Here is an 18,232-nt window from a genome sequence, read left to right on the forward strand (position 1 = left end):
AGCTACTAGTGGGAAGATAACTGGCAACTCTGAAACTTGTTTGTCTTCTCGGACATGCCCATTGTGTGCCTTTGAAAGGATGAGACAGTAATTAGATAAAAGCATCTTATTATGAGGTTGTTATAATATTTACTCAAAGCATTTTGATGGAAAGATCCTAATCATAAAGGGAAATGGGATTTCTTCAGGAAAGACAATCATATCTTTCCTAGAAGGCCAGTGGGTTCAGTATTAAGAGTTTGTAGAAAATTCTGCATCTGCTGAGTCTGAATGGCAAAGGAATAACCCTGTAAGTGCCCCTGCTGATGCTTGGGTTCTGATTCCCAGGCAGAGTTTGAAATGCATTTGGCTTACCAGGGATGGCTGTATGGCTAGGTACAGACATTGCTCTGTTCCTCATCCCATCAGCTTCATACCAGCTGAAGTGCCTTTGGGTACCAGCTCCAGGGTCCTGGCTACACACAGCATGCCCATGGCCAGTGAGCCTAGAGAGAGAGACCAAGTGGGAACGAATCCTCTTGTGGTGAGGATGGCCAGCTGGCACAGGTCCTCTGTCAGCCTCTCACAAGGGACACTTCCACAGGGCTGAATCAGCTGCACTTAAGCCTTTTGGTCAGTGCTCCTAACCTCTGCTTGACCTCCAACATCACGTCTAGTCAGAAAACTTACCTCTTCTCTGCTCACCTAATAGCAGATACCATACAGAATGGAAGGACAAATTGAAGATTATGATGGGCTGCCAGAGGTGCTCCTGTGGGTGCACACATGTGCACATACATGTAAACATGTGCACCAAGATGGTTAATAGTGTTCAAGGAAAGTAGATGGGTAGTGACAGGGTTCCTCAGTAATGCTGGATTGTCAGGCCTCCTTGTACCTCAGGTACAGACTTCAGTGATTACTCCCCTCGTTGTGGGGAGGAAAGAGGAGAAGGCCCAGGGTGTAAGAGATAAATGCATCCTTCCTAGGGCCAGGGCATATGGCCTTTAGGCCTCTGCAAGGGGAGAAGGAATTGGAAGTGGCTCTATGGAGAAAGAGAGGTGACCCTGGAAGAGTAACTAACTGCATCTGGTTGGTGGAGAGTAGGCCAGGGCAGAGGGTACATGGGCACCCTGCAAGTTAACTGAAAATCAAATTGCTTGGAAACAAAAAAGACTGGATTCTGGAGAGATCTAGAACCTGAGTAGTTTGCTCCAGCCCAGCGAGTAGCTAGCCTAAGACAATCCTTGAGGACTGGGTCTAACACCCGCATATGCATATCACCCCTGTGGGTGGAATGAGTATAGAAACAGCCAGTTGAGCAGCTGGGGTTTTGATTTCCCTTGTCTTAGCCTCTGTCCAGTGGACTCAGCCATGCCCCAAGGCAGTGTGCTTCCAAGTTGGATGGCTACACTGGCTTGTGACGAGCTGAGTGCACTAGTCAGTGCACCCGTGAGAAAAGTGGGAAGCATCTAAAGATGGAGGACTCATGACACACACTCAAATGACACGTGAAACACAAGGTGGCTGGTGGAGTGATTCTAGGGCAGGCCTTCGTTCACTTAAATGTCTCCACACAGAAAGCTTCAGTGCTTCTTCATGACCCTCCACATTGGCTTGTCCCTGTTCAGCTTCCACCAAAACTAGACCATCCCGAAGGAACACATCTATGTTAGGTGCAATCACACCCTTTTCTCGCCTTGCTGCTTGTTTATCTGTGAAGACTTGATTTTATGTTTCTTTTCCTCTGTCCTTCTTCCTCCTGGGAAGAGACAAGCTATTGGAGACACACTTAGGGTCATAGATAGCACCTGAGTTAAATCCAGGGGTAACACTGTAGCAAAAGTTCCCTTCCTGGCTCCTCCTTGTCTCTGCATCTGGGCCACAGATTCCCATCTAAACATTCCTCAACTTCAATTAGGGTGAGCTTGAGCTGCTAGCCAGGAGGCCTCAGCCCCTGTTCCTGTTCTGAACTGGGCACTTGCATGGACATCAAGCCAGCTGTGTGACCCTTCCTGACCCCAGGACCTCTTAGATAGTAGGCCACATGTGCAGTAGAGTCCTCTGAGATGGAACTTCAGGAAGGGCAGGAGAGTGGGGTGAGGGGCAGATCCACAGTTGCAGACGAGTCTGATGTGGTTTTGCTCGAATAAAGAAATGGTGTGTGTACTTGATACACTCAGCTTAGCTCCTGAAGCCGCCGGTTATATGCTATGCTAAGGCCGTTTAGTCTTTTCTCCTCACCTGCTGCTTCCTTTTTAATTCAGAATCTTGGAACTGATTGGTTACCACCCTGAGGAGCTACTTGGCCGCTCTGCCTATGAGTTCTACCATGCCCTGGACTCGGAGAACATGACCAAAAGTCACCAGAACCGTGAGTTCCTAGAGTGCCTGCTAGATACTCTGTGTCCTTGCAGTCTGCCTTTGGGAACATGGTTAACATGATACATCCCTGGTTACTTCCTCCTAGAGTTACCATCTTAGGTGGCAGATAGGTAGATACCTTCAAGACGGTCAGAGAGCCACCAGCCTATAAATTCTTTTATGCAGATTAAGAAAAAGAGCTTTGACTCCTCATAGGTGGCTAACATTTTATGCAACCCTCAGGGGCAGCCTTGGAGAGCATCTACAAGTCAGTGTGTATCCAGCTTGGGTCTGCACTAGAGCAGCAAATACCTCAGCGTGGAAGAGGGGTCTGGGAAGGTTACAATGAGAGTTGGCTTGCACTGATCAGTTTCAACAGTAGAGGTGGATGGGGCTAACCAAGGAATCGGTGTTAAGAGAGGAGACTCTCCATGCAGCCCACTGTAAGCATGTGGGAAAGCCTGGACAGCAAAGGAATTCTGGGTCAGAGCTGTCCAGTAGAGCCCCTATCACAGAAACATTGTGTCTTCATGGGCCACACATGACCTAGGTAGTACTTGTAATGTGCCTGGTATGTTGAAAAATGTCTTTAAATTTAAGTTTTAAATAATTTAAGTAGCTTTTCTTGGTCCATGGCCACCTTATTGGACTGAGTGGTTCTGTAGTGTTCCCTTGGCTAAATTTCCAATTTATTCTCCCATTTGTGGATGCTCCAGGGTAATTTCTTTGAACACATAAAACCCATCAAAATGTAAGAACCTAGACTTGGCCCTCTGAGGACTAGGGATTGGTAGACTTGATCTCTACCCAAGGGAGTCCTTGTTTTGGAAGAAAAAGGAGCCTAAGTTCCTGGAAGCTGGGTGACCTTTAACCTTAGCATCGCTCTTAGCACCAGGGGAATGCAAACAGCAGGTGAATGATATTCTCATAGACAAAACTATTATTTGGGAAAGAGATCATCCATGGGTAACAACACTGATACAGGCAGTGCTGCTGAGGGGATGGGCTGGGAGGATTCAGATGGTAAACACTGAGAAGCCACTGAGCAGCCACACTGACAACATAGCTTTCCGTTCCTAGTCCTGATCCTGCCTGCTACCCCTCAGTCCCCTCTGTTGGGACAGCTCGAGCCCGGCTCCACTAACTGAAGTGCAGCTCCACAAGCCATGTACAGCATGGTTTTCTCCATTAGACAGAGAGAAAGAGACAGAGAGAGAGAGAGAGAGAGAGAGAGAGAGAGAGAGAGAGAGAGAAATAAGGAGGAGGAGGGAGGGAAGGAGGGGAGGAGGGAGGGAAGGAGGGAAGGAGAGAATGAGAGATTCTTTTTCAAATTCACCCTTCTGTTTCCTCCCTGGGACCTTTGACCATTATGGCATCTCAGACAAGTCTCTTACTGTGATCTCTGGCACAAAACCAAAAATATCCAAATGGTAACAGCCTAAATCCCAGACCACTCAGGGGCCCAGCGGTGGCAGAAGAAGGCCAGAACACTCCCAGATGCAGTGACTGTGGCCTAACCAAAGAGTGTGGTGTTAGCCTTCTCTTGGAGGTCCCAATGCTTTTGTGCTTCCCAGGGGTTCCCCATGCCCAAGGCTGGTTGGTAGAGACACACAGCTCTGTCCTAGCTCACCAGCTAGTGCCTCTGGGTCTGGCTTCCTTTTTCTTGGCTTTCTAAGCCAATAGCGGCTGTCAACACAGTGGGGCAAAGATCTTTGTTTTAAGTACCTGGGAATTCTTGGAGGGCAGTATTGTGCTTTGTCTCCTGGGAGGGCTGTTAGAGAGCTCTGGGCAGTGCAAAGGACCCCCTCCCAGTTTAGATCTCCCTCATCTATGAAAAGAGATAGCAAGAAAGCTGGTTCTATTGGTTTGCAGCTGACTTTTTGGTTGGATATCGTTTTTTACTTAATCCATATATTTAACCCCACCCCCACCCCCAGCATACTTAAGGATAACTCACAGTCCAAATAGAAAGTACAGACTCTGGTTTTCTTGGTTTTATTTATTTTGCCCAGTGGAGTTAGGTAAAGCTGCCCTGAGCAGAGAGGCCTACATTTAACCAAGAGGCTGCATCAAGCAAAGCCAAGTCTACATGGGCTGGAAAGAAGGTTATCATCAGCTGTGACAGGAGTCTTTCCACCCTACCCCCTCTACAAGTACAGTTCCATTATAGATCCCCTGCCAAGGTGGGGGGTCTCCGATTCATCCACATGTGTCGCAGTCTGTGTGTGTTTCCCATCAAAATGCCTGGAGAAGCTCAGTCCTCAACCAGACTTAGATAATTGAAAGTTATCATTTCCAAATGGACTAATAATTTATACACTGTTCCTCTCAGAGGGGAGGTGTTGTGCTGGTTTCTCTTTGTTGTGCTCTTAGGAAAACAAGATTAAAGGCCATAAAAAAGCCTCTCTCTGCCAAGTGGCAGGCCTCTCACCAAGGCTGGCACTAATGAGATGAGTGGAACCCTGGTGTGAGTTAGAGGTTATTGATTCAGCAGGCCCTCCCCTGCAGTTACCAGAAGTGCAGTTAAAACCTCTGCTCTGCTCGGTGAACTTCTTCATGAAAAAAAAAAAAAAAAAAAAAGAGTAGGACTATTGAATGTGGTTTGCACTAAGAATTGTGTAAATGAGCTAATTCCAGGCTTGACATCATACAAATATTCTTTCACTGCAGCTAGGTGGCCTCCATGTCACCCAGAAAAGGGACAGCAGAGAAGATAAAGGTTCCTTCTCTGGCCAAAAAGTTCATGATGGTTAACAAAGCAGCCTTAGACAGCTTTTCTTCTCACTTGTTTTTGGCTCAACACAATGTAGTCAGAGAGGATCCATGGCCCCTGGAATCAAAAGAGCGATTATCTAAACCCTACTACTGTCCTGTGCCACGTGAAGCAATCTCAGCCTGAGGTTCCGAGTGTTAAAGAGCGCCGTCTCTCCTCCCTCAGCACAGGAGTCCATTTAAAAGATTAGATGAAGATAAGACAATCAACGTGGAAAAACAATTTGACTACTTCTGATAATAAAAACATGGTCTTTAGCAGATAGCTAATCTAGAAGTTTCACACCTCATTACAACCCCATGAAAAAGAAAGCCATGTTCACACAAAGATTTGGACACAGATGCCAATAGGTTTATTGGCAGTTTTATTCTCAACAACTGAAAACTCAAACATCCCGGTGAAGGAATAAACTAGCCATGGTATACCTGTACAAGGTACTTCTCTCCCCTGAATAACAGAAACACCCACAACCTCGGGGACGCGCTGATCAAGTATAATAAGGTCAGCCACATGAATAAACAGCGTTCCTCCTCCTGTAGAAGTCTAGAAAGGACCAGAGATACTGGTAGGAAACGATCGGTGGTCGTCTGGAACCAGAAGTCAGAACTAGGAGGAGTTAGGCACATGGGCCTTGGGGCTGAGGGAGATGAAGTGTTTGGTGCCTTTGCTGTGGTGATGGCTACTTAGGTGTTTACATTTGTCAAAGCTCATTGCATGGCTACTTTTCCATGGAAGGTAAATTAAAATCTGATAGAGCTTGTTGTGTAGAGGCGAATAAAGTTGCAAATGGGAATCTAATCTAGACTCTCAAGTCTGAGACTGTGCAAGTCGGTAGTAATGTTTAGCGCACGAACATCTTTGAGGGCTGCAGCTACTGTCAATGGGAAACAGGAGTCTCATACACTAATGACACCACACCCTTGCTTGTCAAGCAAGGCAACCATGACACTGATCTCCATGGGTGCACTGTATAATGGGGCCCTAAGCTAATTGTCACACAGAGTTGAATTCTTCTCACAAGGCAGTGGTGGCTCTGCCGAGCAAAGAACAAATGTAATTCTTGATCATTCCTGCCCCTTGCTGCTGCTTGTTAAGAGTGTAAGATCAGAAGGATTGTGATCGGCATGACTATGAACAAGGCCATCCCTCTACCGTGCAGGACTGATGAACAGGGAGGTGGCCCAGAGCTGAGTAGTAGGCCTGAGGAGACTATTGGAGAGAGCATGGCTGTTCTCTCAGAACCCCGGGAAGCGTTGCCCTAAACAATGCCTAGTAACATAACCGGCACATTATCTAAGCACTGGGCATTGATGGCTTGTGGACGAGGAGATTTCTAAACAGTGTTTGTGTAGCTGATGAGGCAGGCAAGTCCATGTGATCTTCAGGATGCAGTAGCATCCTGGACAGTTAGTAATGACAGTGATAGACATTACTATTATTCTCAATACTGCATTCTGCAGAAGAGGAAACCACACCAGGATTGTTCCTTCCCCAAAGTCCCCAAGCCAGCAAGACTTCCTGAGCCTCCCATCATCCCTCTCCAGTTCTCTGTGACCTGGGCACTTCTGCTCTGAACAATGGATTCCCAGGGGGTGAAAGTGAGTGGACAGTTGAAGAAGCTAGCAGACATTTCTAAAGCCAGCAGATGTTAGTGAGAAAGAGCTCTTGAGACCCCTTTTGCAAAAATGAAAAATGCATTTAGAAATGGGGAAGAAGACAAACTAGTGTGTGGGACACCCCTCGGTGTTTTTAGACTGTGAAGTTGACTACTTAGAACAACCTAAAAGAGGAAAGAAACTAAGTCGGCAGTCTCTTTGGGCAGTTGGCAAGTTTAAAGCCCTTCCATTGGCTGAGGAGGCTACTGGTCCTAAGTTAACAGTACAAGCCTTTCCATACCCCAGCTGAATAGTGCAGTAGTTTCCTCTCAAACTGTCTCTGGCCCCTACAGTAGCAGACCTAAGAGATGACCTTGAAAGTTCAAGGGACACAAAGTTTAAAAAACAAACCTCAGCTGGGTCTTATGAGTTGAGTCCCAGTTATTCAGGAGGCTAAGGCAGAAGAATTGTTTAAGGCCCGCCTAGGCTTCAGAGTGAGTTCAAGGACAGCCTGACTCATTACTGAGACCTTGCATCAAAATAAGAACAGAAAGGGTTGGGACTGAAGCGCCGTGGAAGAGCACTTGCCTAGCTCTGTTCCATCCTCCACACTCAGGAAAAGCGACAGGGCCGCAGCCCTGTGGTCCACCTTCCAGATGTGGTCTACCACCTGCAGGAGGTGAAGTCAGTAGGGTGCTCCTCCCTGGTTGCTTTCAACTGAGCTGACTGGGAGTCACTCCCGCACTGGGCAGGCAGTCATCTGCTTTCCTTCAAACCTCCTATTCCTAGTTTTAAAATGAAGAGTTGGCTGAAACAATTTCCCCCTCTCCCAACCCTTTACACTGACTGACTCTTCATGGCTTCAGTGCCTACCTGGCAGGTCTTTCCATGCCCCTCCCCTTGCAGGCGACACTTTCTGCGGGATGGATCGGTGTGTGCTGCACACTGCTCCCCCACCTCTCTTACCTCTGGCTCCTTTCTTTCCTAGTGTGCACCAAGGGGCAGGTGGTGTCCGGCCAGTACCGGATGCTGGCCAAACATGGAGGATATGTGTGGTTGGAGACCCAGGGGACAGTCATCTACAACCCCCGCAACCTACAGCCCCAGTGTATCATGTGTGTCAACTATGTCCTGAGGTGAGTCGGGGAGGGAGAGCCAGCCTCTCAGGACCCTGGGTAGTACCTCCACATGCTGTCTGTGGTGTGGATCCTTCTAACTGGGAGGATTTTCCATTGAGCTCTTAGGAATAGAGTTCTAGAGCTTTCTTCTCCATTTGTCGGTTATGGTATCATGTCTCTGACTTGTGCTGAGGGGGGAAAGATTGCTTGATGTTGTGTGCATGGGAGACAGTGCTCTCCTGGGTGAGCTTTTTTAGGGAGATGTGGGTGTTATGCCTTCCCTCCTCCACCCCTGGAAAGACTATGTGAGGCTGCCATTGATTATATGAAGGACACTGACCTAGGACTCTGTGTACCTGCAGCTCAAGCACAGGGTGGCAAACACCCCAGGGGTCCAGGTTACTCTCAGCTTCTCCACTTCTGTGGCTCTCAGAATGTGATTGTGAGACTCTTTCCCAAACACCAGCAGTGTTTCTGCCTATCTGAGAGGTTTAGTTATCAGGTTTCTGACATGTCTGGGGGAGCCAAAGGGGTTGGCTAAAAGATGCAGATGCTCTGAACAGCTCTCTCATCCCATCAGTGAGATAGAGAAGAACGATGTGGTGTTCTCCATGGACCAGACAGAATCCCTGTTCAAGCCTCACCTCATGGCCATGAACAGCATCTTTGACAGCAGTGATGATGTGGCCGTATCTGAGAAGAGCAACTACCTGTTCACCAAACTGAAGGAGGAACCGGAGGAGCTGGCCCGGCTGGCCCCTACCCCAGGAGATGCCATCATTTCTCTGGATTTCGGTGGGTACTTCCTAGCTCTGATTGAACCCATGGAACCCTGTGGACTTGGGGCTATGACAGGCCTCCCAGCCACAGCCTCACTTGGGCTGTGCTAATTAATCACTTTTTCATGGTCAGGCTCTGCTAGGCACCAAAGAAGCATAAACTTGTGGCCACTGGGTTGTTATACCTTCTCATGAAGGGTAAAGGAGGAGCAGTGAAAGGGCTCCCTCTTGAGGGCTCCATCCTCTATCTGGCTTGAGAGTCTGTCTCAAAGAGCACCCCCTTTGACTCAGGTGAGAGGCTGAGTCAGAATAATGCCAGAAATAGCAGCGGAGAGAAGACTGCAGGCTGGGTTGAAACCCTCAGTGGCTGTCTGCATTAGAATGTCTGTCTGTCCATCTTCCTGGAAGAGAAGTCCTTGTGGTTCAGGCAGAGTTCTGAGCTCTTCTCTGACTCCTGAAACTATATAAGGAAAGGCCTCTTCCAGTTTGCACCCTCTCCAGCCCAACTGTGACTGCTCCTTTGTACTCACACAAACCCCCTCTGATATGTGCATTTGAGAGGCCACAGGAAAATTGGCAGCTCAGAAAACCATAAAGGGCAATGAGCCCTCTTGCGTGAGATAACCTTGTAACGCCCAGCTCCATGATGACACTAAGGCAAACAGCCCAATTCTCCTGTGGTAACTTCCTCATCTCTGTTCTGGAGGAAACAACTGCTTCTATCTAGTAAGCTTAGTTTCTGAAAGCCACATGCTGTTGGCAACTCTTTCTAGGAAGTCCCCATATTGAATCATAGCTCTGGTCCTAGCTAGGCTCCATGGTACTGAGGGCGGCAACCTCAGGCCCCCTTTCAGGACCTTTTGTGAAATTTCTGGGCTTATTCCACCCTGAGGTGAGCCCAGATCTTGTGAGCGTTCATCAAGCATGTCTTGTCTTTACAGGAAGCCAGAACTTTGACGAATCCTCAGCCTATGGCAAGGGTGTCCTTCCCCCAGGCCAGCCATGGGCTGCAGAACTGAGAAGCCACAGTGTCCAGAGTGAGTCTGAGAGCTTGCCTGCCTTCACCATGCCCCAGGCAGGCACCCCAGGGAACACCACACCCAGCGCCACAAGCAGCAGTAGCTGTTCCACGGTGAGCCCCCACCCTCTAGGAGAACACACAGGGCGGGTGGGCCCCTCATGCTCGCTGCCAGATGACTGGACAGACACTCTGAGAAGTATTGTCCCCCTTGAGTTATTACAGTGCCCCTAAGGATGGCTCAGAAGTCCTGACAGACACTAGAGCTGACTGCTGGCTCTTAGCATCTGTATTCCACTCCTATCCTTGTAGTGGCTTCTGAAATCACAGCAAGGACCTAGGCTGGTCTCTGCAAATTGAAGGCTTCAGCCACAGCCCTGCTGGCCAAGCCGCTATCCAATTGCGCCTCAAGACCCCCTAGGACAGTGTTTCTCAACCTGTGTTATACAACCCCTTTCTTTGATGAGGGAAATTGTACAAGCCTTTCACAGGGTGGCCTAGATCATCAGAAAACACAGATATTTGCATTATAATTCATAACAGCAAAATTACAGTTATGAGTACTGAGGAAAATAATTTTATGGTTGGGGGTCACCACAACATGAGGAACTAAAGGGCTGCAGCTTCAGTAGAGTTAAGAACCATTGTACCAGGAAGTGATACAAGCATCTCCTTATCAGAGAGGTTGATGACCTGAGCTGCTTCACACAGCATACAAATAGTAGTCCCTTCATAAATGCTTGGTGGAATGAGGCAGAGTGAGCGTAGAAACATGCTTGTCTGTCCTCACTGGACTTCTGGTGAGACAAGCACCGTGTCCTTACTTGGCCTGCTCCCTCCTGGTTTCCAGCCCAGCAGCCCTGAGGATTACTACTCGTCTCTGGAGAATCACTTGAAGATCGAAGTGATCGAGAAGCTCTTTGCCATGGACACAGAGGCAAAGGACCCATGCAGTACCCAGGTGGGCCCTGCGGGCAGGTGACGAGGGCTCCTTTGCAGAGACCCCTGGGGTGCTACGCAAAAATTCGGGGGCAGGAGGCTTGTGAGCACCCCTCCTCCTACCGTTTCACTGTTCAGTGCCACGCTTCTGTTCAATTGTCAACCCCATCTCCTCCTTACTTGGACAACAGTCTTCACGCTCCTGCCAAATTACAGCCACACCAAGCAAACTTGTAAGGAGGCATCTCCAAACCTTTCAGTCATTGTTCTCGTACACAGTGTAGGTGATGGAGGTGTGATGACCAGATCCCCAGGGCAATCCTCAAACCCCCATTTGCCTTAGACTGAGTTCTCCAGCCCAGCTTCCACATTGCTCCTCAGGGTGTGGCCTTATCCTAACCTGCAAGGCCTCTCATTGTTTCTGTGCATGTCTTTTTCCTGTGTGTGTGTCTGTGACACTTCATAGCACAAGCAGGCAGACTTGCTTCAGCACCAGTCTTGGGTTCAAAGGTCTATCCGCAGTGAGGGGTCATTGTCTGACCGCAGCTACAGCTTGTGTCTTTGCTTATGAGTGTTCTGTTGTGACCATGGGCATCTCTGAGTATCTGCTGTGAGAACATCAGTCCCTCCCAGGTCCTGTGAGGGAGATGAAGATTAGCTGCTCTCCATCCCAGGAGCGCACATGTAGTAAGAATAGGATGAAGGGGCAGCTTGTGCAACAGAGGCCAGAGGCTTGCCTGGCTGAAAGAGAAAGGGAAGGCCCTGCAGGTCAAGAGTGGAAGCTCACTGTACAGGATGAAAGGAGAAATACAAGGAAAAGGTTATAGCCCAACAGAAATCCTTGTTCTTCCAATGGCAAGTCTGAGCATTTCCTGCAGAGAGGACTGACGGTTTGAAAAGGCCTGGGCAGGACATGACTATCCAGCTTTGCTCTGTGTTTCCTCAGACGGACTTCAACGAACTGGACTTGGAGACCCTGGCACCCTACATCCCTATGGATGGCGAGGACTTCCAGCTAAGTCCCATCTGCCCTGAGGAGCCGCTCGTGCCAGAGAACCCCCAGCCCACCCCCCAGCACTGTTTCAGTACCATGACAAGCATCTTCCAGCCGCTAACCCCAGGGGCCACCCATAGCCCCTTCTTCCTCGATAAGTACCCGCAGCAATTGGAGAGCAGGAAGACAGAGCCCGAGCACTGGCCCGTGTCTTCCATCTTCTTTGATGCTGGGAGCAAAGGGTCCCTGCCCCCATGCTGTGGCCAGGCCAGCACCCCTCTCTCTTCTATGGGGGGCAGATCCAACACTCAGTGGCCCCCAGATCCACCATTACATTTTGGCCCTACAAAGTGGCCTGTGGGCGATCAGAGCGCTGAATCCCTGGGAGCTCTGCCACTGGGGTCATCGCAATTGGAGCCTCCGAGCACCCCGCCTCATGTCTCCATGTTCAAGATGAGGTCAGTGACAGATGTCTGGCTGGACGGGACATACTGGGCAGGGAGGGTACATGCACACGCCCACTAGTGGAAGCTCTAGAGTCCCACAGAAGCTTCCTGACGACCATATCCCCTCATTGTATAGGCAGCTGGTACTTTTCCTAGTCCTCCTCTGATATGTAACAACCAGACCCCAGAAGAAAGGAGAAAGGGCTTTTTTAGTGCCCCCAACCTCAAGTGTTTACCTTTGGATCAACCCAAGGGTACTTTTCTTACCTGGGGTTCATCCTTGGGCACAGACATGCATTATAAGTATTCTCTCCATAGTCCTGTGCTTTCTGCCTGCCCAGGCTCCTACCCAGAGCCTCTGTGGGATGGGCACAGGCACCAGCATGTCCTGACTTCCCAGTATGCTACAATCCCGGAAGCTGGTGTGTATTGTCTATAGTATGTAGCCTTTATAGAGCACCCCAGACGGTTCTATGGGTGGGAGGCATTGAGCAGAAATCCTTGTAGAGACCACTGTCATCTAGCTGGGCAGCCACCCATGAGGGCAGGACTGAGGTTGGCAGGTGTGGAGAGAGGTGCAGGTGATTGAACCCTTGAGCATCTTACAGAAGGTAAAGCAGAGCTTCTCAGGCCCTTTGGTACTCTGCTCTCTGGGTCCAAAACTTATCTTAGTCATAAGTATTGGATTCTGGTAAAGACACCAGGCAGTGGGAGACAATAGACTCCTCACACCGCTCTCTTCTCTTGGCATTGGCAGGTCTGCAAAGGACTTTGGGGCTCGAGGCCCATACATGATGAGCCCAGCCATGATAGCCCTGTCCAACAAGCTGAAGCTAAAGCGGCAGCTGGAGTATGAGGAGCAGGCCTTCCCAGACACACGCGGGGTGAGCCATGTCCTTACTGTGAATGAACACCCTGGGCATCTCAGTCTGCTGGGTCTGTGAGGTACCCACCCCATCCAACCTGTACCCTTCCTGGGCCTGCTTCCTCCAACTTCATGTCACATCTTCAGGGGGACCCTCCAGACACCAGCAGTTCACATTTGATGTGGAAACGCATGAAGAGCCTCATGGGTGGGACCTGTCCTTTGATGCCCGACAAGACCATCAGTGCAAATGTGGCCCCTGGTAAGCAGGCCTGGCCCAGCAGTCTGGTGGAGGGTTGAAGGCTCGGGGCCTACTCCCTGAGCTTTGTTAGAATGGGTTATATCTATGCTGTGAGCAGGCTCCCGGTTCAGAGGTCTCTACATGACTTCTGAAAAAGAAAGCAGGCTGAGAGCTACTGTCTGTCCTAATGACAGCACGACATTTCACTCTCTGACTTGGATACTCCAGATGAATTCACCAAAAAATCCATGAGAGGCCCAGGCCAGCCACTGAGACACCTGCCACCTCCCCAGCCACCATCTACCAGGAGCCCAGGGGAGAATGCCAAGAGTGGGTTCCCGCCACAGTGCTATGCCTCCCCGTTCCAGGACTGCAGTCCTCCAGGAGCTCAAAGGATGTCAGGTGAGTGCTTTGGAACTCACACCACACCCAGGATCTGATGCACACAGGTGGCCTGACTGGCCAGGGAGCTGGGAGGCAGCCACTCCCATGAAGCAGCTCAGCGTTTAGACAACGGACTCCTTCAGAACCTCTGCTTAGGTCTGAGGCAACTAGTTACAGTCCACAGTGCTCGTAATCCAGACAAGCTGCTCGAGGATGGTTTAGCCAGGACCAAGTCTCCTCTTCTTCATTCCAGAGCCTGCGCGTTACCAGGCCCAGGAAGTATTTGACAGTGACTTGTTCAAAGAACAAGGAAGGCCTGGAAGGGTCCAGGCTCCCTCATTGAGAATCTGAGATGAGAGAATAAGGGAAGAGGCCTTGCTATTGTCCCTTAGAGAGGGCAGAGGTACAGTTACTTCTGGCCAAGCAGGCTCCCCAGAGGGTAGGTCTAAAACTCTGACACCAACTCAGGCTCGGGAAGCTTTGGGAGAAGGAAATGGCTAGTGCAGCAAGGGGTCTGGGGCTGTGATGGACTTCCAAGCAAGACAAGCTTGCTGCTCTGGAAAGGTGGGCTGGAAGTCTGTGTCCATGGGGCTCTAGACAGAATCAGTCAGGTCAGGTCTGGGCTCTTGGTATCACAAGACCAAGAGTTTTTGTCTTTTCCTCAGCTCCTCATTGCCTGGAAGTGTACACATACACCACAAGCTTTCTCTGAAAGCTTACACGGGGGACTCACTGACGGGAGGGTAGCCTGGTGATCCAGGAAGTTCAGCTATTGCCACTGAAGTACACAAGGGTTCCCACAGGTGCATCTGCTCAGCACAAACAGTTCGTGGTTTGAGAAAGAAAATTCCAGAGCCTTGTCTACAATAGATAATAGAGTTGGGAAAAATTTATAGTTGTGTTTTTAGAATTCCCTCTGTGGAACCCCAAAAGCCCTGGGCTTGATATTCCAGTTCTGCTGTTTACCAGCAGGTGGGCTGGCAAGCCAGAAGACTTAAAGAGAAAGTTTAAAAGAGAGAATCACCAATCACTCACCCCTGGTATACACATCTGGTCAGCCATAGTCAGCAAATAACATGCTTCCTCAGCTGTTGAAATGAAAACAAAACTAATTTCAACTGAGATCATTTTGCCCATAGATTGAAAGCAGAGGTGAAATTAACAACGGATGAGGCATCTGTTCTTAGAAGTGCAGGCAACAGGGGAAAGGGTGGACCCCAGGAGAGGCCACTGGGACTCAGCTCAGTCTCTAAACTGAGAGAGACCTGTTGTTGCTCAAGCCATCCTTGGATCTCAGCGCTGGCTGTATTTTTCTCTTCTGGCTCCATCCTCTGTACAGGGAATGGAGCCCAGGGTGAGAGGGTTGCTGCATTCGAAGTTGCCGGAAGCTGGCCACACAGTTGTTTGCATGCATGCCCTTCTCCCTGGTCATTTACAGTGGAGGAGTAGGTACTGTGCGGTCCTCACACCCTCCTCTCCCTTCCTTTCAGGCGTGGCAAGTCGACTGCTGGGGCCATCGTTTGAGCCTTACCTGTTGCCGGAACTGACCAGATATGACTGTGAGGTGAATGTCCCCGTGCCCGGAAGCTCCACACTCCTGCAGGGGAGAGACCTTCTCAGAGCTCTGGACCAGGCCACCTGAGCCAGGGCCTCTGGCCGGGCATGTCCCTGCCCTGCCATCTTGTCCTGCCAGCTTCACTTCCGTCTGTGTTGCAATTAGGTATCTCTAACCAGCACACTTCTTACGAGATGTACTCACCTGGCCTACTGGCCAGGTCACCAAGCAGTGGCCTTTATCTGACATGCTCACTTTATTACCCATGTTTTAAAAATACATAGTTGTTTTACCTGCTATGTTTTACTGTTGATGAAGTGTTCTGAAATTTTATAAGATTTCCCCCTCCCTCCCTTGAATTACTTCTAATTTATATTCCCCAAAGGTTTCTCTCTCACATTCAGTATCCATACTAACAAGCATGGTGGCTGCTGCCTCTCCGTAGGAAAAGCTTTGGCTTCATTCAACTAAAGTGTTCTTGTCCTTGTTGTTGCCAAAGAGAAAAGGATTTTGATTTCCAAGCTTCGCTGTGGATTTTCCCTCTCCTCCGTCTCCCACAACTAACTCTCTCTCTCTCTTTCTCTCTTTCTCTCTCTCTCTCTCTCTCTCTCTCTCTCTCTCTCTCTCTCTCTCACACACACACACACACACACACACACACATCCCTGATCACCATATTGTAAAATTTAGTGTTTTTAAAGCCAACTCTTTGCTCCGATTTTCATACGACTTGATATGGGGCAAAAAAAAAAAAAAAAAAAAAAGCAATGTGAAGTCAACTCTAGGGTTACCTGTGAAGCCATGTGGAGGCCTTCCTAAGCCGTTTGGTGATGTCCCCCATCTCACCCCGGGGCCAGTGGATTTTTTTAAACTGTTATTCAAAAGCAAAACTGAGTAATTTTTTTTTTTAAGAAAAATTTATATCCTGGTTTAGCGTTTATCATATATAATGGGTACTTTGTAACATCTAAAAGCTTAGAAATGGAATCCTGCTCACAGAAACCGCCTTTAAGATCTTTTTAGGGCTGCTAATTTTATTGTTCTCAGTGTTCTGGACACCGTAGACCTGTGCAGTACTTCCGCAGGCCTGTACTAACCGCCACGATCTTCTTCTCACTCTCTTTCTCTCTGGTGACTTTTTGCTTTTGTGATATGCCATTCGTGTAACAAACAATCCCAGGAGTGAAGTTATTAAGGGGGAACATTGCAAGCTATCTTCTCCCCTCGTGTTCTCTGTGTTTACGTATGTGTGTGCTGTTGCTGCCGGGAGGACTCTGAAGACAGGTCGCAGGCTCTGATGTCGCGGGCGGAAAGGAAGCGCTTTTACTTTTTTTTTTTCAGGCGGTGTTGCTAGCCCTTCAAGTGCACTGAGCTCTGTGACTGCCAATCTCTCTCATACCGCACATTTGGGTGTTTCCATAGCTACCATGAAATGGTTTTGATGGGAATTCACAAAGCAAGTGAGGATTCGCAAATGTAGGGACCCAGCCTTTGAGCTAGACTGGGAGAGGGTGCCAGGTGGAGGGTAGCAGGTCCGACCAGCCCTACACCCTGCCACAAATCTCAGCTTGCAGGGCAAATAGCCCTGCGAAGCCTCGGTGCAGCGCCCCCTGCTGGCGAGCAGCGGGCAGACCTCCAGGGTCAGTCTCTAGCTGAGGTCTCAGTCACATGAAGTGACATGAACAGGTAGAAAGCACTGAAAATGATGTTCCAAGAGCACTTTGTAACTCTCTGAGGGGGAGGGGAAGCACCTTTTGGGTTTGTGATACCAATCAACATAAGGTGTTGTTGATTGTACTCGGGTACAATAAAATTTTCAATACACACAAAGCCATCAGGCAAGCGTGCAGTAAGCCTACAGGGACTTGCTGCTCAAACCAAAAATTAACTATGAAAGGCAATCTACCTGAAATTACCTAGGCATGGTGTTGTCCAAGTTGCACATCGGTGCACAGTGTGGCCTGACACACACGGTGACAGAACTTGAAGGGTTATTGACATGCAAATGCTGGTATTTGATTTCCTGTGTTGTTGCCTCAGCATTAAGGGCATTTCCCTTTGCAGTTTTACTAAAAACACTCTGAGAAATATTCCGAGTTTCATATTAACCTTTCCTGTCCATGTAACAACTTCATGACCATTACTGCATTGTCAAATTCCTACTGACGACATTATAACTGTACGGGAGCTTAACTTTATAAGGAAATGTATTTTGACACTGATATCTTATTAAAGTATTCTGATCCTATACTGCTTGTGCCTCTTGTTTTCTGTGTATTTATCATGGGCTGCACCAATGGAAAATAGGGTTCTTATTCAATAGCATACAGAAATGAACTCTGGAACTGAGCTGGACCACCCACAGAAAGTCAGATGAAGGAAGGAAGACATTTGTGCCTGACAGTTGCCTAAGCCTAGAAGCCATTCACTACCTTAGGTATTTCTGTAGCTACTGTGTGTCTAGCTAAGGCCCTTTTCCTGCATGCTGGGAGAGAAGGGAAGAAACGTGGTCTCTCTCTTCAGAGACCCACATGAGGCACTGAGGTTCCAAGGAGAAGGGGCTCCCGGACCAAGGTCAGTAAGGGCGTCAGTGTGGAGTCAGGGTCTTCCTAGGTAGTGGGTAGAAAAGAACAAGTTTTCAGCCAGAGACAGAACACAGTAGAAGCTCAGCGCTAGGCATGGACTTGATGGGTTCCTATTCCAGATATGGCTTTTGTAAAAGCCACTCTTCTGGTGATAAGGAGGAGGGAGAAGGCCAGCAGCATCTCTTACAGTCAGCCCTACGTATGATCAGCCGTCCCAGCATCCCCTTAAGCGCCTGATGCTTGAGTTCACAATTACCTTGTTAGCTCTGTCGGCCTAAGCAATGCTATGTGTATGATTTTTGTAGATGAGATCAGGGCCCACAGTGACTTCCGCATGTCACACAGGTCAAGCCGAGTGCTGCTCTCACACCTCACAGCTGGCTATGAAATACAGCTTATGCTAGGGCCCATTGACATTTTCGAATAGAAAGTTCCTGTCTGAGCTGCAGAGCCGGCTCAGTGACTAAGAGCACTCGCCCTTGTAGAAGATTACATTTCAACGTCCACATGATGGCTTAGAACTATAATTCCAGTCCCAGCGGCTCTGATGCCTATTTCTGGTGTCCTCACGGGGACCAAGTATGCACATTATACACA

The 18,232-nt window shown here is 48.9% G+C and overlaps 1 protein-coding gene across 1 annotated transcript in view; it reads left to right on the plus strand.

Moving 5' to 3' along the window:
* Epas1 (endothelial PAS domain protein 1) overlaps positions 1–17,298 on the plus strand; it is an 80,291-nt gene extending 62,993 nt beyond the window's left edge. The window contains exons 7-16 of the mRNA XM_034513837.2: positions 2,247–2,353; positions 7,700–7,847; positions 8,410–8,624; positions 9,550–9,740; positions 10,477–10,587; positions 11,512–12,017; positions 12,763–12,889; positions 13,018–13,132; positions 13,340–13,513; positions 14,986–17,298. Coding sequence (XP_034369728.1) covers positions 2,247–2,353; positions 7,700–7,847; positions 8,410–8,624; positions 9,550–9,740; positions 10,477–10,587; positions 11,512–12,017; positions 12,763–12,889; positions 13,018–13,132; positions 13,340–13,513; positions 14,986–15,137 — 1,846 coding nt within the window. The 3' untranslated portion in view covers positions 15,138–17,298. The remainder of the gene's footprint in view (positions 1–2,246; positions 2,354–7,699; positions 7,848–8,409; positions 8,625–9,549; positions 9,741–10,476; positions 10,588–11,511; positions 12,018–12,762; positions 12,890–13,017; positions 13,133–13,339; positions 13,514–14,985) is intronic.
* Positions 17,299–18,232: the final 934 nt, after the last annotated feature.

This window comes from Arvicanthis niloticus, chromosome 11, assembly GCF_011762505.2.
Source record: "Arvicanthis niloticus isolate mArvNil1 chromosome 11, mArvNil1.pat.X, whole genome shotgun sequence".
Lineage (NCBI taxonomy): Eukaryota > Metazoa > Chordata > Mammalia > Rodentia > Muridae > Arvicanthis > Arvicanthis niloticus.